Raw genomic sequence first — 22104 nt, forward strand, 5'->3', positions numbered from 1 at the left:
ACACACACATACACACACACACACACACACATACACACACACACACTAATCCCTTTAGCTTTCACGTTGTCTGCCTGGAGTTTACCTTGTTTTTGGAATGACTCCAGAAGTGATTCCTGACAGCTCCTTTTGTCTTTCTGCCCCTGCTCTTCTTCTTCTTCATATGGATTTCCGGCAGTTTAGACGCTTCTAGGCGTATTACTGCCCTTCTCAGGAAGTCACTCTAAGGATAATGTTACTGCTTCAAATGTTCATATATAGCCCTGTATCGTGTAAGAACTGTAATACAACTTTAACAATCAAGTGGTGGTTCTCATTTTGACCCAGTAATTCTCGTGCTCTTTTGTGTGGTGCTTTTTTAAATGTTTGATTGCGTTCGTAGTGTTGTACGATGCGAGGGAGCTTCCGCCTCTCTGAATCACAGCTTTGCTAGCTGGCTGCAAACTGCGGAATGGATTTCCTGTTCTTGTAAATTATACTAATAGTCAGAGGCTAGGAAATGGAAATGGAGCTGATGGCAGTTAAAGTGCCATCAGCCTGTACAAACAATAAGAAAGAACTGGGTACAAAATGACACAGTATCTTTTACAGCATTGGATACTGACAGTAGAACTTGATAGTGAAAATGAGACACACTGCTCTGATTAAATTATTTTATTTTTAAGTATCATCCACCTTTTGATTCCCAGCAAGTATGGACTTAAAGACAAAAAAAAATGCATTTCACTGCACCAATTTAAGCTAAACAATATAATGCAATGCACTGTCTGCAAAGAAGTGCATGCATCTACATTTCATTGTACACATGGAAAATGATGAAAATATAACCATTTTATAAACAGTGCATCACCCTCTGCATTATATAGATACAATTAGGACAAAAAGAATTGTCTGTTAATTGTTTGTTGTAGATTTACTTAATTGCTGCTATCTCCAGATCACAACTTAATTTAGTTATTATAGTAAAATAAAGTCATTATCATGAAATAGTTATTTTAGGGTAACAGTCCTAAAAGTAAATATGACACGAGAACATAACGTGCTATCTTTAAGACAGTTAGGTAAGTATTCACCATGAGGAAACTTTGTTAAAGATACTTACAATGTAAATAAAGATTATTTGCACACCGAGTATTGGAATCATAAGGTAGTGGTGGTTACAACTTCTGAACAACTAAAAAGTACAGTTTGGCAAAAACAAACCACTGCCTGGATATATTTAAAATATTACAGATATATATATAGATTACAAACAGAAAGGACCTAACTGAAGCAGTAGAGAGATTCTGACTTTTAGTCACTAGAATGGGTCAAACTCCTAAAAGGATGAATTCTACATTTCCCATGATGCAATGGCATCTTTTCATCAGCACATCCCTGCCTGGCAGAGCCCAAGCTGAGATTCTATTTTCACACGAGATGAGTAAACTGAACTTGATGAGTGGTGGAACCATTTAGTTTTACACTTTGTAGTTACAAGCATACCAGTGCCTGAAAACAAAAGTCTCAGTCACTTATTGCTCAATAACTGGTTGTACACTGTAAAGAAAATAATTTCAATTCAATTTTATTTGTATAGCGCTAATTCATAATAAAAGTTATCTCAGGACACTTTTCAAATAGAGCAGATCTAGACCGCTTTCCTTAGAAAATTATTTACAGAGACGCAACAGTGGCAACACAGAGTCCCCGAAATAAACTACCAGAATACATGGTGGGTTTCTATCTTTCTCAGCTCTGATTGGATGTTTTTTGTCAAGCCCTCTCAACGATTGAAAATGCCATTAAGAGCACTAGGAGGAGTCAGAGGAATAATTTTTTCACAGATTATCTGTCTCATGTACTTCAGGATATAGTGAAAGTTTCAGCAAATATGACAAAAAGTTACCTAATGCAGCTTTAAGTTACATGTTCTTTAATAAATAATATGTTAAATAAGTCTTACTCTGTGTTGCTTCCCACAGCATTACAAATCAAAGTGGACTCTCAATATATTACCCCAAGAATTTTTTCTGCATTATATATCAGGAAAAAAAAAGTCATATCAGTGCATATCGGATAGCATATATACCAATACCAATATGTCTGCAACAGGCCAATATCAGCTGATAATATCGGTCAGTCTCAAGTGCAAAACAGTTCAGCTCTAGCCTTTTACATATGTATACATGTGTAATCATACAATTGTATTTAAAAACAGCCATAAACTGGCAAAAGCACAAAAGAGTTTAAAGTGTCTGGGGTAAAGAAAGGGAAAAGCTCTGCCACGGAGAAGCTCTTATATTTTCAAGCAGTGCAAAGTCAAGAAAAATACAAATGGCACACAACTTCATAAACCACAAATAACAAACAAAAAATCATTACCCATGTGTTCACCACAGAAACAATAATCCTGCTTTCTTTGCTAAGAGATATTGTAAGAAAACAAAAGAAATATGTTGTACTGCGTATGAGCTGTTACTGTCTGTCTGTCCGTCTGTCTATTTCTGTGTTTTGAAACTGCGTTTAGTATGAACATTTTGTAACTTTGCAGACAGTCCCTTATTTTGTAAAAAAAACCGGATCCAGACGGCATTATGCTTATTTTAAAATGTAACACTTTATTTGGATAGTCCGCATGTGGAGAGTTTATAGAGAATTTGTAACATTTCATCAGCTTATTAGTTGAGATTCAACCACTGTTTTCTGATATTACACCACTGGAGTCAACATCTTGTTAGGGTATGGGTATTTATGAATTGTCACATTTATTCTACAGATAATCTGTGCAGAACAGTGAAATGTTATCTGTAGGCAGACTATTCAAACAAAGTGTTACAATACTATTTCTACGTCTACCTCAGACATCTTAGACGTCTTATCTTTTTAGTAAGGTTCACTGTACTGAGAATTGTTTTGTGATTTGTCTCTGAATTACATAACCCGTGCACATTTTGGTTCCACTTTTAAATACTTGGTAATGCTTATGATATGATTTTGTTTGTCTGTGGTCAATCATGCCATTTCAGTTCTTCAGTTAAGGCCCAGTATGGTTCTACAGGAAACTCCCACCCAGACTGAAGGGAGTGAACTTCTGGGCCTGCTGAGCTCCAATCTCAGCCACATACAAGGCCCCTGTTTTCAGGTCCAGGTCTACCAGGTGGGGCTTCATTTCCTCAGCCAGCTGGATCACACTGACCACTCTGCACTGGCCAATCAAACCCACCGGTGGGGCATCCAGGAGGGAAATCTGGTTGGTGTTGAGCTGGACAACGACAAAGTACTTCTTGTCTGGGGTGAGGCGGACGGAGTAAGGCGCGTCCTCAGTGAAGCAGCTCCCCCATGTCCCCAGCCAGTCCCCGGTAATGGAATTAAAAACCTGGATCCTCTTATTGCCCCTGTCGGCCACCCACACCCTCTGGGCACTGTCCACAGTCACGCTGTGAGGGATGTAGAACTGAGCCAGGCCTGAGCCTTTCTCTCCATGCATCCACAACACTTCCTGGTCTTTGGACAGCTTGATGAGGCGGTTGTTCATCCCACCATCACCATCTACGATGTATATCTCTCCAGAGTCATGGACAAAGATCTCAGCCGGCTGGTCGAACTGCAGAGGGTTCAACCCAGAGCCTGGTTTCCCTGGTGTACCAAGCACCTGAGAAATACAAGAAAATATAAAAAAACCAAGCAATGTTTGGTTTCAGTTGGCTTTTCTAATTCTATATATATTAGACTAAATACCTAAATGGAAAACGAGCTAGTAGAACCTGAACCATGGATTTTTAATGACAAATCAAAGTCATCACCTGCAGGAGCTTCCCAGATGGTGAGTACTGTTTGATGCAGTGGCCGTATGGGCCATTCCCCACATCTGTGATCCACACAGTGGGGTTTGACGAGGCAGCGTCTGCTAAAAATATCCCATGAGGCATCTCCAGGGTGGTTGTGTTCCAGGACATGAGAAAATCTCCATCTGTGGTGAACACAAGCACCTTGGGCACACTGTCACCTAGAAGCAGAGCAAAGGCAACCACACCAGGCAGCACATTTTATATTGGTTTGATTTTCACTCGTTCAAAGTAAAGCATTCATTCATTTTTAGATCCTTATGTTTGTTGCCATGAGGAATAACAAGAGAATTTGAGAAGATAAATATTAAACAAAAAAATATAAACAGTAATACCATTCTGCAAATTAGCATTCTGCACCAAACAAAATACAAAAATAGAATTGTGTTTTTATTTGAATTGTACTAGATCAGCTTGTACTATATGGAGGCGTAGTTTAAATTGATATAAAACAACTAGAAATAATAACATGCAATAGCAATAATCTTGCGGACAGGATCATAGACAGATATTTTTGACATCATGTCGCAGGCCAGAGGAAGGGGGGTGGAGGACAGGAAATGGCCCCTGGGCCTGCAGTTTGAGGCCCCTGTGTCATCACCTTGTCTGAATCCAACATGTGATACACTTCAACTTAATGTTGATTACTAACGGTGGTAAAATAATAAAAATAGACTCATTAGCACCAGTTGTGGGAGAATTGTGAAACACGTACACTAACAGTCATCTAAATATCTGTCTAAAGTGGTGTTAGAAAAAGTAGGCATCAAGCCAGGGTTAAGTGTGTGTTAGGAATGATCAGACATGGGACACACATGCCTACGAGCTTCAAGTGCTCAAGACCAAGGCATGCTGGAGGGGGATTTATTGATGATATTAATGGATGATATTTACAAACAGCTATATGCAGATTTTGTACTTTTTGTGGCATTTGTAATATTTTCAAAATTTGGACACAAGGGATGGTAAGATTCACCAACTAAAAAGTTCAAGATGCAATTGCACTGATTAAAAAAAGTGCCATTTGTTTCGAACATCTCTGCATTGGTAAATAAAATGTTATAAAAGTATTTAGATATAACTATTAGTAGAGGCCTTATCAGTAGAAGCCATATTCCTTTATTCCTATAGCATATTCCTATTCCAATGCCTTATTCCTCCTCTCTAAACTGTTCCTCAAGCTGCTGAAGAGGAAACAGAATATACAATCAAACTATCTGTACCATACTGAATGCATCGCATCATATATATATATATATATAGACATCAGAACATTTATATTCACTAATATTAATCAGAATTTCCGGTCTATTTAAATCAAATCAAAGGTTTTGTACAGCAAGCACACATTATTCTACTAATATAATCAGCTAGATTTCCGGTACACAAACGCAGCAAAACGTACATCTGCTCTAACTTGCTGAATTAAGATGAATCTAACTGTTACCTCTCTGTGCCACATATACCACTCCAGCATACTGGTTGACAGCCACACCAAACACCTCCCCAGTGAAGAGCTCTGGGTTCCTGGGCCAGCTCAGATCCAGTTTGTACAGGGGTCTGCCCAGCAGCTGGTAGTCATGTCTGAGGCTGTGGCTGCCCGACGGCTGGCTGCCAATGCTACCGTACAGAACCATCATGAGCAGGACTAAAGAGACCATACTGGACGCTATCAGACACGTATGGCCTCTCTTCTTCATCAGCGGCTGGCTGGCGCGACGTGTTATATAGGTTCAGTGACGTTGGCTCGAATGTTTTTAACAACGCGTAAGAGGACACTCACTAAGGCAAGCTAACGTTAGCTGAACAGTCTACTCCCAAACAAGCACAACGTAAATGTGATATATGTTAAGGTTCTGTAAAATATAATAAAAATGCTGTGATTTGTATGTAATTTTAAAGCCACTGACCAAATTCACTTCCTCAAACGAAAACAAAACAGCGAATGAGACAGCATTGCAATTCCGTTCAGAGTATCACAATAAAAGCATTACTTAACTACCAAGACATAAATCCTGGCTAATTTGCCAGAATATGGCACAATTTATTGTGTTTTGAACATGATAAAAGTGTTTTTGCCATCTATATGGCTCTGGTGTAAAATGTGCATAAAAACGCGTTATTGGTTCAACTTCAATGCTATTATTCTAAGGCTTTCAAAATAATAGCTTTCAAGCCTTTTCTATTTCCGGTAAATTGACGCAGTAAAACAAGTGACCAAAACATCCTGTAGAACGATTGTGACGCCACGACGCGTTGACGCATCTTTGGCTGTGGAGGCGACTGTGCTCCCTATAAATGTACTTAACACGTTACTATTATTATTTTTTCACGATTTTTTATCGCTGTGCGAATGACAGTCCGTGAGGGACGGAGACACCTTTCATGTAGTGTAAGCCATCAAAGAATCGACTCCATGGAGGTCATAGACAGCCCGCTTAATCTCGTAAGTTTCGGTCTTGATGTTGCAATAACAGGCTAACGTTACTGTAGCTAGGGTATTGCATAGGTTAGCTACATTAGCTAGCTCCCGTAGTAAGTTAGCAGCTAACCGCTCTGCTGATTGCCTTGTTCGTGTTGTTGTCTGCTAGCTTCGACATGCTACACATAATACAATACGTTTGACGTTAGAACAACGTACTGTCAAATGTGATTGTGTTGCTGTGGCTATATTATGTTAAGCGTCATTGTTAGCAGCGATGGACGAACTACTTCTAGCTACTAACGTTAGTTAACTTGTTTTCAAGGCTATTTGATAGTAACCTACTGTTAGCAGGTTATTATAAAATGCCATATGGTTACACTGTTCCCAACCTCAATTCAATTCAATTTTATTTGTATAGCGCCAATTCATAACAGAAGTTATCTCAGGACACTTTTCAAATAGACCATGAGCAAGACCTTGGAGACAAGGGCAAGGAAAAACTGCCTGTTAAAAGGCAGAAACCTAGGACAGACCCTTCGGCTCTAGGTGGGTGGTCGTCTGTCTCGACCAGTTGGGGTGAGAGAGACAGACAGACAGACAGACAGACAGGTGCACAGTAACAACAGTATTGGCAATGGCAGTCTAGCAGGACCATGGCAGGAGGCTCCACCAGGATCAATAAGAACCTCAGTTACAACTATAACAAAATGCTACCTTAGTATTATTTAATCTTTGAATTTCTTGTTGTTGTCAGTTAAGGATCATAGCAGTGGCATAACCCTGAAGACAAGTTGCCTGATTTGATTTACAGTAATTTTGTAATGGGCATTATAATTAAACTCCCCCCCCCGACAGGTTTTGTGCCACAAAATGTCATTTCTATCTTGAAATTCTTAAAAAGAGATCTACTCCTTCTACCTCATTAAAACTCCCAGAATCTATGAATATGCAAATGTTGTTCATTTGGTTTTCCTGCTGGACACAAGATGTCTCCTACTTCACTGTAAAGTCAATTATCAGTGTATGTGCACTGGTGGCTTCAAGTTTCTACATCAGAAGTTGCATACTGGGCCAGGGTTGACTTTGTGATGTCATAAATCATGCTGGTAGGCTCTGCACCTTAAAATCAGATATTCAATGAGCATAGAGAAACTTTCCACTTTCAGCAGATGAATGTGAAAACATCCTTCTAGTGTCAAACTCTGCACAGTGAAGATCAAACTTCACACAGTAGCAACAAGAAGAAACACAGATATTTGAGTGGTGGGGGATTTGAAGGAATTAAGGGGGTTAGTATTTAGGAGTATCATTATTAACCTGTATACAGAGAAAAATAACAAAGTGGATCAGTAAGCTGTTCCCCATGATCCTCCTAAACCGCTTCATTGCTCCTCATCTGCAAGTTTATATATGAACCATATAACGTAGAGAAAACACCCTTTCTATGGAGAAAAAGCCTTCAGTGCCATTCTTTGCTCTTCTTTCAATTAAGAAATACTCTCTCTGATATAACTGATGTTATATCAGAGGCTGGTGACAGCATCTACACTAATCTCTTTAATTCAATTCAATTACATTTTATTTGTTTAGTGCCAACGAATAACAGAAGTTATCTCAGGACACTTTTCAAATAGAGCAGGTCTAGACCGAACTCTTTATAACATTATTTACAGAGACCCAACAGTACCACCATGAGCAAGACCTTGGCAACGGGGGCAAGGAAAAACTGCCTTTTAAGAGACAGAAACCTAGGACAGATCCTTCGGCTCTAGGTGAGTGGTCGTCTGTCTCGACCAGTTGGGGTGAGGAAAGAGAGAGAGAGAGAGAGAGAGAGAGAGAGAGAGAGAGAGAGAGAGAGAGAGCAGAGACAGATCCTAACCAAGTACAGGCTCAGTGACCACAAATTGGCAATCGAAACAGGAAGACACAAACAATCATTATTTACAGAGACCCAACAGTACCACCATGAGCAAGACCTTAGCGTTGGCGGCAAGGAGAACTTCCTTTTAAGAGGCAGAAACCTAGGACAGAATCAGCAATGTTTTTTGACTGTACTGACCAATTTTGAAGTAGATCCGATAAATTCCCTAGGAGTTCGTTAAAATACAAGGCAAAAAGTTTGCCGACAGTGAACATGAAGATCAAAATGGCTGCCGAAAATCAAAATCAAAATGACCGACTTCCTGTGGGGTTTGGGGTATGGGTCCAAGAGGCTTTTTTGTACGTCCTAACTTGCTATGTATGCCTGCCAATTTTCATTCATGTCCCCTAAACAGGACACCGGGGGTGGTTTCTTGAAAGAGGCAACATCCATATGAAATATAAAATGCTGCCATATGGGATGTGCGTGCCAAGTTTCATGAGGTGTTGAGCCTGTTTAGCCCCCGCAAAATGCGATCAAATGTTAAAACAACAAGGTGATGCTCGCCGTGTCGCTACAGCAACACAGTTCTATAAAAATTCATAAGATTCGTAAGATGTCATTGTCAACATTCTAAGGCTCTTCTGACCAAATTTCAGCTAGATGTGTTCAATCTGCTGGGAGAAATACATTAAAGTGTAATAAATTTCACCACTAGGTGGCGCTCTTACTATTAGTGAATATTATTATTAGTGTAGTTGTTGCTACTGTTGTTGCTGTGCTCTCTCTCTCTCTCTCTCTCTCTCTCTCTCTCTCTCTCTCTCTCTCTCTCAAATCTCAAATTCAATTAAAATTCAAAGTGGGCTTTATTGGCATGAAAGTTTTTTTTAAAAACAATATTGCCAAAGCAAAGTATTCAAATACAATACAATAAATCAAAGATATATACATTATTATTATATGAACATTATATTAGTTATATACTGTGTGTGGGTGTGTGTGTGTGCGTGTGCCTCGATCACTCACTGTCCCTCAGGTTGTGGCATGTTAATACATACTGGGCAGCAAGGTGTGCCCGCTCTCCTTCTCCGAGGAGTAAAGAAAGTGCATCTCTGTCTCAACCTCACCTGTCGAACAGTGACCACAGATTGTTTTCTTTTGGTTGCCATGATTGTTTGTGTCTTCCTGTTTCGATTGCCAATTTGTGGTCACTGAGCCTGTACTTGGTTAGGATCTGTCTCTGCTCTCTCTCTCTCTCTCTCTCTCTCTCTCTCTCTCTCTCTCTCTCTCTCTCTCTCTCTCTCTCTCTCTCTCTCTCTCTCTCTCTTCCTCACCCCAACTGGTCGAGACAGACGACCACTCACCTAGAGCCGAAGGATCTGTCCTAGGTTTCTGTCTCTTAAAAGGCAGTTTTTCCTTGCCCCCGTTGCCAAGGTCTTGCTCATGGTGGTACTGTTGGGTCTCTGTAAATAATGTTATAAAGAGTTCGGTCTAGACCTGCTCTATTTGAAAAGTGTCCTGAGATAACTTCTGTTATGAATTTGCGCTATACAAATAAAATTGAATTGAATTGAATTGAATGGTGCCGGCCATTATATACTTGGGCAGACTTGCCCAAGTAACAACAATATGGGAGACACCCATGGGATCAACGCATTAAAATACTTAGACATTGATTACCATGGTGGGTCAGCCCTAGTACGCTCTACCTTCTTTAAACAATTTGGCCAGTCACTGACGCCATGTGTCTGCATCTCCTCAGGCTCATCAGCAATGCAGGAAGGCAGACCATTTGCTAGCATCTGGAAAGTATGAAGAGGCCATCTTCTGCCATGGCAAAGCAGCAGGTAGGTTGTGAAACACTGGCACTTTGTCTGTGACACTTGCCCCACCTTTGAGGATAGTTGCTCTTAAACAAGTATGGCTGACTCATACAGACTTAGAATAAATTTGACACATAATCATATCAAGATTTTCATTGTTTTGTTTTTGGAGTGAAACAGTAACTCTGAGGTCAAAGTCACATCTCCTCATTCCAGCTGAGCATACATTTAACTATAGGTTGTGTATAGTTTAGCTATAGGTTATAACTTTGCAACCAAATATTAAACATGGTGACTTTATTTAAGTTTTGCCCAAGTTTTGAAAAAACTGCAGCTTCTGTTTGCACTGATAACGAAAGTTTGTGGAGGCAAAGTTCTTGTCCTCCTCTGTGTTGCTCAACTGTCTGTCTCTGTCTCTCTCCCAGATCTTTTGACAGATGCAATGAAGACAACAGAGTGTGAGCAGGTGAGACCGTGTGTGTGTGTGTGTGTGTGTGTGTGTGTGTGTGTGTGTGTGTGTGTGTGTGTGTGTGTGTGTGTGTGTGTGTGTGTGTGTGTGTGTGTGTGAGAACTAGTGCAACTCTTCTGTTCTCAACCATCCATGTATCAGAGAGAGAGAGAGAGAGATATAAGTAAAGTAAACATATTTAAGTAATATCAAAGCCAGAATATATGTATACATTATCACCCTGCTTAAGTCACAGAAAATTACCTCTGTTTCCGTTAACAGATTGGCCTGTAAAGGCTCAGTCCCATTAAGCGGATGTGTGTAATGGAATGACAGAGTCCAGTTATTCTCTTTCAAATCTATCCAGGAAGCAGAATATCTTGCTTTTTGTGGGGGGCCATGATACAGTGGCAGAGTAAACAGAACCTAGTAGCCAAAAACTGTACTCAAGTAGAAGTACTGTTTCTTTACAAAAAAATGTACTGTACTTATAGATAGATACGTAGGTAGATAGAACCTTTTACTCAGTACATTTGTTTGATAGTACTAGATTAAGATTTTACATGTAAAACATATGATCCTGACCTTGCACTAAAAAAAACTAGTGATAGTTATCTTGACCAGTTGTGACGTTAAAATACTGCTTCCATCCTGAAGCATCAGTAATAATATTGAAATATATTATATGTAATATAACACTCTGAAAGGGGCACAACCAGTGACATCCTGACAACAGAGAGCTACAGCAGACCTGGAAACCGCAGACCACCAGCCTCTTGGAAGATTGAGAAGCTTGTAAAAAATGGAAACATGCATTCAATACAAAAAGGATAAAATCAACAAGTAAATACAGAGCCAGAACCAGTGCCTTTTAATTAATGTCCCTTTTCATTTCTGAAACTGATTGGGGACGGAACACTGTCCCTGTTTGTACGGATGGGTAGGTTTTATCAGTACTCTTACAAAATACCCCTTATCAGATTCAATATTATTTGTATTGTATTATAATATAATATTGTTTCTAGAACAGCAAACACAATGTTTACATCAGAATTGTCACCATATAAACTCAATGTAAACAAATCTAAATAAAAAGGAGAGGGTGCTGCCTCTCATTGAGTAAGTCTACAAGAATTATACGTGTAGCAAATTAGGCTAAACAGTTGACTTATGTTTTAGCTTCTTCATAACAGTTGACTGTTAGACTGAAGTCAAGACGTGGCTGTGGCTTTGTAAAACAAACTGGTGGTGAAAGCGGTTGGAAACATTGCTTTTCTGCCAATGTATGATAGGTGAACAGGCGTTGTGATGCATTACGATGCATTACTCAATTAAATGTTATTTGTATAGCGCCAATTCATAACAAAGTTATCTCAGGACATTTTTCAAATAGAGCAGGTCTAGACCGAACTCCTTATAAAATGAACTCATGTTGGCTTTTTACTTGTGAGGGGTTTATTGCACCTGCAGTAACAAGTATAGAGTTTGAGTATTGAGTTTGTGATTTTTTGGCTAAATAAATTTGGTACTTGATTGAGTACTTGATAGTACTTCAGCTGTTTAGGCCACAGAGTACAGTAAAGAAATGCAAGTTACTGAAACAAATTAGTAAACTATATTCAATATGTAAATTGTGCTGCTTTGGGGTCTCTATCTGTTTGTCATTCGTGTTTTTGGATTGTAAAAATTTAACTTCAAACTGGAAAAAAAGTCAATGTATGACAGCTTTTGGCCGACAACCACAAAGCTGACGCAGACACAGAGGGGATATGACACCATTGACAGGCTAACTGTGAATAAAAACTGTACGAACACTGTTGGAAACATGGAACATAGGTCTAGTGTTTATAGACATTTTAATGAGGAAATGTTACACATTATAGCTTTGTGGGAAACTGAAGGAAACACTGAGCCCTGATCCCTACGTATTTACTAACTCTTCACAGACAAGGCTGCATACTGACAGCCATCGAGGGATTGCTTTGTATCCCTTTGATATGTCAGTGTATTGTGAGTGCTGTGGCTGGTGTTGATACTCTGTGTCTGTAGGCTCGTCTGTCAATGGAGCTGCAGAGGGACAGTCATATCAAACAGCAGCGACTGATCCAAGAGCGCTGGAAGAGAGAGGCTCGTCGTGAGGCAACAAAGGCCCAACCTGGCCTGGTGCAGCCCTCCATCAGCCCAGCCCTCCTTACCCAAACCCAGTCCACAGGCCAGTTCCAGCCACATGGTTCCACAGGCCTGCCAGCTGCAGAGTGTGGAGGAATCAGGGAGAGGGAGTACGACACCTTGCTCTACCAACTTCAGACACGGCAGACTGGAGGCTGCCACCCTTTGACTCCACCATGCCCCGGATCTAAGACCACCAAAGACGACAAAACTCGCCTGGAAGAACAGCAAACCACCATCGAGGACCTGCGGCGCCTGGTCGACCACTTGATGAATGAAAACCAGCGGCTGGTGGCCGACAACAAGAGGCTACAAACTGAAAACACCCGGCTTCACTCCGAAGCGGCTGAGGCAGCAGACTTTGTTGAGCGTTCGGAGCTCTGGGTGCTCCCACAAGCAGGTGGGCAGGAGAGAAAAAGCACCGGGAAGGGGAAGGAGATTGCAATTCCTCAGCTGCCACCACTGGAGATGCCAGCTCAGGAAGATCTGTGTCTGGACGACCTGCCTCCTTTGGAGCTGCCAGAGGACATCCAGAATGAACTACAGGAGCTACTGGACAGGGATAAACTGTGATAAGAGATCTCTCTCTCTCTCTCTCTCTCTCTCTCTCTCTCTCTCACACACTCACACACACACACACACACACACACACAGGCAATGGGGTTCAACCAATATGGCTTGTTCACCCCTAAATAATGTCAGTTGGAACATCAGTGATGTGAGGTTGTATGTCAGTGAGCTCTGAATCAGCCTTCAACAAAAACAATATCCATTCTTGGCCTTAAAAAGTTTGACAAAATCATTCTTAACTCAAGGTCCACTTACCAGCTTTCAACCACATCTCATGGTTTTCCTCTGTATTATCATATCACTTAAGTCTTAAAATGGCTACTGACTATGAGATATAGTTAATAGTGAGTAGCTGGATGTTGATGTTAATCAAATTAAATGTATTTTGCATAGTGTCTGGAAATAGCAATTAAATAACTCTGAACAACAGGCAGCAGCATTTAAGTGTTCTGAAGCTGATAGTGCTTTTTATCCATAAGTCAAATATTTCCATAATATCTTGCTCTTTGTCAGAAATGTCTGGAGAGTAGCCAGCTTATGATTATTTCATTTTAAAAGCTAAAGAGAAATGATTGTATTATAAGCAGAAAGGTGTGTGTATATGATCAGAGTGGAAAACAATGGACGACTTGTATGCTTCACTGTAGGGCAACCAGCCAATGACTTTAGAGACTGATTAGTGGAAAATGTTAATTAGTTGACTATTTAATTTAGTAAATATTCAATAAGCAACAATATTAATGATCGAGTGTGTAACATTTAGTAAGATCTATTGTCAGAAATCCATAGGTATGTTTTCATTTGTGTATAATCACCTGAAAATAAGAATAATTGCATTTTTGTCACCTTTGAATGAGAAGTTTTTATCTACAGAGGGAGCATACCGCCATAGTACAGTAGCCCAGAAACCCACAAACCAAACACTGCCCTTAGACAGGGCATTTTGTGTTTGTGTTTTGGGGAGTTTCACAGCCACAACTACCACTAAATCCTACATACCTATCCTTTTATATAGTCTTATTATTACATGTTTTGTAATTTGTGTTATTACAGATGTAAATGTGATTTTGTATTACCTTTTTTTTTTTTTTTTACTTGCTGCAACAGAACTAGAACTTTGATATTCTGTTTCCTTTGTCTCTCTTTAGGAAAGGAAGAAAAAAAAATCACCATTTTCTGAAACAGCTGAGGTTGCCTATTTCTGTTTTAACATTTGCCTTTGTTTAAAATCTGACATGATTAGTGTCTAGTCTTTAAATCAGTGTTCTTCCAAGAAGATAATAATAATAATAATAAGAGATAATCATGTAACTATAGTTACAGTTTCAGAACACTTAATATATGCTACATTTATGGATATTTTCTGTGTTTTGGTTCTCTGTCAGAACATGTTCCCAGCAGCCTCTGTTGTTCTGTAAAAATGAAGCATCACCAACCGGTGACTTGATGTTACACTGACATACAAACTATGCTGTCTCATTTGACATGAGGGTAAATTAATAAATGTAGAATTTGTGAATGAACAACTGATGTCTTTTAACGTCAGATATTGGTCTAACACACACACACACACACACACACACACACACACACACACACACACACACACACAGCAGGATCATGTACAGTGTGTACATTGCTGTTGAAGAAAAAACACATTGCTGCATTTCTTATTTCTTTTAGCATACTTGAATTAAAGGCTTCAATGATCATTTGTGTGTGTAGTGATTTATTATGAGCAGGTCTTTGACATGACATGGCTGCCAATGAGAGTAAGCTGATTTTCTTGCAGATTGGTGTTTTTGTGCAACAACAGCAATATACACACATACTGATGGCATGAACTGAGACCTGAGCTTAATGGGAATGAAGGCTGAAGCACACACGGGTGATAGACCTGGAAGACACATCCAGTTATTGTTTGTTTACACTGCGAGCAACTAGATAAATTCTCAAAAGTCGACGCCAAGGTTTGCAACAGGCATTGGATGCTTGCCATTTAGGTGATGTCTTTCATAATGCTCTCTAATGAAAAGAGTGTACCAGTGTTTTCACCTATTTATCACCTGTTTTAGCCTTCTTACAAGTTCCACTGATTGCTTTCCAACAGTCAAGTTTCTTAGAAATTTTAATGTTTTTTCACTTCTCTAGACACTTAAAACTTGCATGTAGATCCGAAACAATTAATTGTTTAATCTATTAGTTAATCAACAGAAACAGAATGTACTATTTTGCTATTTTTCAATGAATCATATAAGGTTTTTTAACGTTCATTGGTTCCAGCTTCGGAATTGTGAGAATTGTATGCTTGTAGCTCAAACAACCTGAACTTCAGTCATGTTTTCTGATGTTTTCTGCAAGACTCCCAAAATTAGAATATTGTTATACATTTATCCAGGACTGTTGCATATTGGAATTAAATCCTTTAAATTATGAAGGAACGTAACTGACTGGTTTCATTGAGAATCATAAGTATGATTATGAATTAATTCATTTTAAAGTAAGTAGTAGTTGTGTGTTAACAAAATTATTAATGACTTGCTTGAGTTACACACTGAATCACATTATGTGACATTGCAGTTGTAGAGGCATACTGATTTGAACTGTATAAGTGACATATCAAGCATGGTGTGCAAAGTAAGATTTTAGATTCAGATCTTATAGTAATGAATGACAAATGGAAGCCACAGTCATAAATGTGAAGCACTGTTGGATGTTGAGTTAATTTAAGCATGTGAAAACCCTGGTGTGGTTCTTTTAAAGCTGCATTAATTTATTTCTGTTCACTAGGGGACTAAAGAACTCCAGAACCAGTTGATAGAGACAGCGCACATACATTATCAACTTGTAAATCTGTTATGGCTAGCATGTTAGCAAACAGTGGACTACTTTTATTTATTATTATGTGCCCCCTGAGCAACGCAAAACATTTTTGGTAGATAAAGAAATTCCTGTATAGAGTCAAACTTTTCAAACACACATTTCAAATGTGTAGAATCCATCACTAAACTCATGGCAAACCATTTTTTTTGTCATCATGCAATAACACTAAGGTGGCATTGAAGTTGCATTGAACTGCGTCTTTTTGATAACTTTCCCTTTTTCCACAAGAGAAAGCATGAACTTGTGCTTCACTGAAGATCTTTGTAATTCATTCTCAACAGGGAGGAAAGGCGGTTTACTGCAGTTAACAATTGCATTGAGTAATGGAAATATTCAATATAAAACGTTGTTTATAGAACTCAGTTACGACTGATATTTTCCCCCTGCAGTAGTCCCTAGGGGTACACATACCGTCATTTGAGAAACGCTGATTCATTTTGAGCTGTTTCTGGTCTCCACTGACTCCTGTCCTGTCTGCTGTTTGGTACTGGAGAGGTAGTGTACAGTTTTTAGCTGAAAATAGCTCCCCACAGTTAGACATGATGTGAGTGTACACACTGAACCGTATGTGCTGTATAACCAAAACAATGATCGTAAAGAGGCTACATCAGCCTCCCCTCACATTATTTGACATTTGATTTAATGTTAAATTAAAAAAAAAACAATGAATTAATGCAGCTTCAACTGAACTGAGCGAGCATTGAATCTGTAGCAGTAACAACTGTGAAACTTTGAATGGATGTCAACATCTCATCCAGTGAAGACATATGATTGGCTATCGACAGGAAATAAAACTGTGTTGCTTGCAGTCTGAATGCATGGCATATGCACGCACACACTATCGCACACTTTGAGGCATTTGTACACTCATGGACTCGCATTGAACTGTGTATTTCCTTACTGGCACAATAATAATATGCAGAACTGGCTGCAAACAGGACTTTGTGCTGCGTTCACGACCTATGCAAAACATGATAGATCCACATTTTCATTTATAAAACACTCACTCACTCACTCAAGTGTTTACCTTAACTTTGAGCTCATAAATACTAAAATAGGCATTTCTTAGTAAGAGTAAGCATTAGGATGGAAACTAATGCTGACATGTGGACAACTGTAAAAAAAAAATATGTTTTCTTTTTAAATAAAGCTAATTGAGTAAATGACTTTCATCATTTCTGAGAAGCTACTGAGAAAACTACATGTGAATAACTGGCAGGTTGTTTTGATTATCATTCTCATAGGACGTGAATGCAGCGTTGCCATGAAGACCGACACATTCATTGAGTGAAAGGGAGTCACATCTCAATTGTAATTGTCATTTATCAGAAAGGGCATGTAATGCTGTTTTACCAAGGGCCCACCATAGCCTTCCTTAACACAATGTGCCAAGTCATGAGCATGTGTTTCCACTGTGGCCTCACAGCAGGGCATAACTATTATTACTGTTGCCTTGTGATTCTGCTTGGTAGCATAGCTGACCATGGTCAACCTGTGACCACCCCCTGTTAAACCAAAGCTTTGTATTGCTCTACACTGATAAACTCAACATCTGGCAAACCACTGGCACCCCATTTCCACCAAGGCAGTTTGAGGGCTGGTTTGGAGTTGGTGGCTAATCTCGAACCAGTTGTTTGTGTTTTGACAACCAGAGAACCAGAAAACTAAGCTGTTCACATATAAGGACTAAAACAGGCTGCCATCGTTGGGAAAACAGAAGTACTACCAAAAATTGTGGGAAAAGCCAGTCAACTGTTTCCCAATACAAAATGATATTCTAATGAGACACCAAAAAACTACATGAAATTGCCTACTGTTGTGGCGACAGGAGAAAACTGCCTGAATCAGGACTGAGTGTATAATGTTCATGCTTAAAAGAGTACTCCACAGATTTAGCATTTCACTGCAATAACATTGTCAGACTCACAATTGACAAAAAAGTCAAAACCGTACCCATAATGCAACTCGACAGCCATTTAGTCTGAGACTTGGTTGTGTTAAGCTCACTTCTCTGTAACTCCACACACCCCCAGACCTCTTTTGGTCTTCAGCCCCAACTTCATGCAACTCCCTCTGGAGAAACTACAGGCTTTACACAACTTTTTTCCACATACAGTCATGGACGAAAGTATTGGCACTCCTGGAACTTTTCCAGAAAATGCACCATTTCTCCCAGAAAAGTGTTGCAATTACAAATGTTCGACTGGACAAAATCTTTGGCACCCTATTAAAACTGTGGCTAAATAATTTCATTTCAAGCAAGTGTTTAAACTCACCTGTGGCAAGTAACTGTGCTAGGAATATAGAAATCGAAACTGAAGCCAGTTAGAGTGTATAAAAGTTGACTCAACCTTTGTATTGTGTGCCTGTGTGTGCCACACCAAGCATGGAGAAGAGAAATAAGAGCCGAGAATTGTCTGAGGACTTAAGAAGCAAAATGTGGAAAAATATCTGGGAGAATGTTTTGTGGACAGATGAGACTAAGGTAGAGCTTCTTAGCAAAGCACTTCATTCTACTGTTTACAGAAAACAGAATGAGGTCTACAAAGAAAAGAACACTGTACCTACAGTCAAATATGGTGGAGGTTCAAAGATGTTTTGGGGTTGTTTTGCCGCCTCTGGCACTGGGTGCATTGATTGTGTGCAAGGAATCATGAAATCTGGAGACTATCAAAAGATTTTGGCCCGTAATGTAGGGCCTAGTGTCAGAAAGCTAGGTCTGCGTCAGAGGTCATGGGTGTTCCAGCAGGACAATGACCCAAAACATACCTCACAAAGCACCCAGAAATGGTTGGAGGCAAAGCGCTGGAGAATTCTGAAGTGGCCAGCAATGAGTCCGGATCTAAATCCCATAGAACACCTATGGAAAGATCTCAAAATTGCTGTTGCAAGAAGGCACCCTTCAAATTTGACAGACCTGGAGCAGTTTGCAAAAGAGTGGTCCAAAATTCCAGTTGAGAGGTGTAGGAAACGTGTTGATGGTTATATGAAGCGATTGGTTTCAGTTATTTTCTCCAAATGGTGTGCAACCAAATATTAAGTTGAGGGTGCCAATGATTTTGTCTGACCCAATTTTTGAGTTTTGTGTAAAATGATGTCAAATTTGGCTTTTTTCTTCTGTCCCAATGCACTTAAAGGAAATAAACATGTGTATACCAAAACATTTGTAACTGCAACACTTTTCTGGGAAAAATGGTGCATTTTCTGGAAAAGTTCCAGGGGTGCCAATACTTTCGTCCATGACTGTATGTAGTTACACCTAGAAACACACACACAATTGGTGGAATTCCCCTTTAACACTAAACACAAGCAAGTTTCAGGTTCATAAGAGACTGTCTGGTACTTTGAGTCCACACGTGTAGACAGGGCGGTAGATGAAGACCTGCTGGCTCATGTTATGGTTTGTGTGAATGCCTCCAGCACATCATAACCAATGCATAGCTTAAATAGCCACGGCTGCTCAAGACTTATCTCAGTGTGAATATCCACACCCTTATTGAGAAAAATGGCATAAAAGTAGTTTTGTTTATGCTGACACATTATTTTCAGCTAAAAGTCTACATACTGAGCCATTCAGACACGATTCAGACCCTTAGCTCAGATAATTTTGGAACTGAACTGATGATCTCTCTCCTTACTCCCACTTCTATTCCCTCTCTCTCTTCAGATGAAGACTTTAATGATATGTGATAATATGTGATTTGGAGTAATCATGTGGAAGACTGATTTGTTTTTGTTCTACCATCTGAGAGACAGAATACTGTTTGTAAAAGTTGTGTTTGCTATGTGTAATTGAACGTGTGTGTTGTATGAGAGTTTTATTAGGGTTTGACTCACATGAGGTTCGAAGGCCAGTTCAGGTATCTTTACATACATTTACATCTACTGTAAGCAACAGTCCATATTTGATGCTGGTACCCATTAGAATCATAAATGGATAATAAAATCACAGGTACTCAGTGTTTTTCTCGAGAATTCTACACTTATCAGTAGGGCAAACAAAAGAAGCTAAAGTCGTAAATTCCTCCGATACTGCCTAAAATGCAGTATTGGGTATTGGCGGGTACGCATCTGTGAACCGATCTGATATTATATAATTTATTGCTGTTACTTCCCAGCAGTGTCCCATTCACCATTTTTTTCCCCAGGATAGTGAAGTCATGACCCGCCCTACGATTGACAAAGGGTTTAACCATACAGCAATGATAGCAATCATATATGAGGATCTATATGGGTTGGTTTTTCTTTTACACGTTTTGGATTGGTACTTGGTAGCAGCCTATACGCAAAGTTCAAGTATCTTAGATTAGACAACCTAGATCATATATCTCATATCAGCAGACTGATTGACAGAGAAACGTTGGCCTTACATCAGTCTAATCCTTGTACACTCTCGTACTGTCAGTACTGACAGTCCTGCTTTCCTTCCTTTTCTCTGCTTTGCTCCCGTTCTTCCAGCAGTTTGTTATGGGAGTAGAATGTTTTTGGAATTGTTTTGCATTTTATTTTGTTAATTTGAATGAAAATACGCATTAAATGTATTGTTTGTAGTTAGTCTGCTGATTAGTGGCTTAGTAATGTGGTCATGGTTTTGCCTTATAAAGGAGGAAGCTGAGGTATATGCTGGGTTCGGGTTGCGTTAGCTGAAGATTAAGCAAGGTAGGACATCCTTCCTGTGACAACATTCTTCAGCTTTTCCTTCAGGGGGACCTCAGGGTGTCCTCGGCCAGATCACTCCAGTGTGTTTTGGGTCCTCCCCACAGGTGTCCTCCAGGTTGGACATACTTGTACCTACTTTCTCATTATTTGTAACTACTTAAAGCTCATGACCAACAAGAGGTGAGGGTTGGAATGTAGATTGGCTGTTAAATCAAGAGACTCTCTCCCTCCCTCTTCACCATAGTACTCTACGCATTGCAGTTAACGCCGGGCTAGTGTTGGCTGTGTGTGGTACCCCTGCCCACTGTCACATCCGTCTCACTTCTGAGATAATTAGTAATCAAAGTGGTTAGGGGTTTCCCCCTTCACTGCAGCTAGTTATTGAAACTGTACTCCTGCTCCTATTTTTTCTGACCGTAGCACTCTGTGGTTCACTGCTTCAGTCTTCCTGCAGAAATGCTAGTGGAAAAGTAATTCAAGTATCAAGTATGTTGGGTTTGTTTTTTTTTAACCTAAGCTATCACCTCCTGGGATCCAGCTCTGTAATTAACACAATTATGAGAGTAATATTGACCTTCTTGTCCCAATTCCTAAAATGTCAAACTCTGCTATGCTGTTCTTCTTTGCTGTGCTAGATACAGAAGGCAGTGGCCCGATGTGGCTCTTTGCTCCTCTCCAGTGGCTCCCTGTGGCCTTGACAAAAAAAGATATGGAAATGAACTTTTTTTTTAAAAAGTTTTAATTAACATTTTAATTTATCATTGTTGTTGGCCTAAAGTGATTCTTGATATTCTTAACAACTTAACAATTGTAGAAATGGGTTGCCATTGCACACCATATTTTAACATTTCATCAACTAAAATAGGTGTCAGACGTTGCATTCTGACCTGGCGCCTTTTCCAAGTCTAGCTTTGGATTCCAAATCAAAAACCAGAAGTCTTAGAGAATAGATTATTTAACAGCGCATGGAAAGATTTGTTTGCTTTCGCAACCAACGCTGCTGGCTTTACCATTATGCTTGATCAGTGAGAAATTAGCATTATACAGGCTTAAACAAAATAAAAACAGTCAACCCTAATGTTTTCTATACCCTACATTACTTCATCTAATCGGAAGGTTGGCGATTATCCATGGCTCCTCTCGCTGCATGCTGAAGTGTCTTCGGGCAAGACACTGATCCCCAAATTGATCCGGATGCTGTGCTGAGTGTGTATGAATTAGTTTCCATTCTGGTGAGCAGTTGGCACCTTGCATGGCAGCCACTGCCATCAGTGTATGAATGTGTGTGAATGGGGTTAGTGTGGCATGTAGTGTACTGAAATACTGTACAGCAGTGTTCCTCTGCTGTAATAGTATATAGCCTAAGGTTTCCTGTGCTGTTTTAATTTGATTGAACAAACTAATTTGTGACTATGCACTGCAGGAGCACTCAGTATCAG

The 22104-nt window shown here is 39.6% G+C and overlaps 3 protein-coding genes across 3 annotated transcripts in view; 1 reads left to right on the forward strand and 2 right to left on the reverse strand.

Annotated features, from left to right (window-relative positions):
- mtr (5-methyltetrahydrofolate-homocysteine methyltransferase) overlaps positions 1–8235 on the reverse strand; it is a 202050-nt gene extending 193815 nt beyond the window's left edge. The window contains exon 1 of the mRNA XM_051417127.1: positions 8229–8235. The gene's annotated coding sequence lies outside the window, so the exon portion shown is untranslated. The remainder of the gene's footprint in view (positions 1–8228) is intronic.
- On the reverse strand, positions 640–5783 carry LOC127373074 (NHL repeat-containing protein 3). The gene is made up of 3 exons (XM_051417171.1): positions 5275–5783; positions 3786–3988; positions 640–3634 (listed from the first exon to the last, which is right to left on the reverse strand). Exons 1-3 carry the CDS (start codon positions 5525–5527, stop codon positions 3035–3037), a joined length of 1056 nt encoding a protein of 351 aa, XP_051273131.1. The 5' UTR covers positions 5528–5783; the 3' UTR covers positions 640–3034.
- Positions 6044–14835, forward strand: nrbf2b (nuclear receptor binding factor 2b). The gene is made up of 4 exons (XM_051417174.1): positions 6044–6273; positions 9876–9960; positions 10362–10402; positions 12434–14835. The coding sequence occupies exons 1-4, from the start codon at positions 6181–6183 to the stop codon at positions 13124–13126; spliced, it is 912 nt and encodes a 303-aa protein (XP_051273134.1). The 5' UTR covers positions 6044–6180; the 3' UTR covers positions 13127–14835.
- The last annotated feature ends 7269 nt before the right edge of the window (positions 14836–22104 follow it).

The sequence above is a fragment of the Dicentrarchus labrax genome, unplaced genomic scaffold (genome assembly GCF_905237075.1).
Source record: "Dicentrarchus labrax unplaced genomic scaffold, dlabrax2021, whole genome shotgun sequence".
Lineage (NCBI taxonomy): Eukaryota > Metazoa > Chordata > Actinopteri > Moronidae > Dicentrarchus > Dicentrarchus labrax.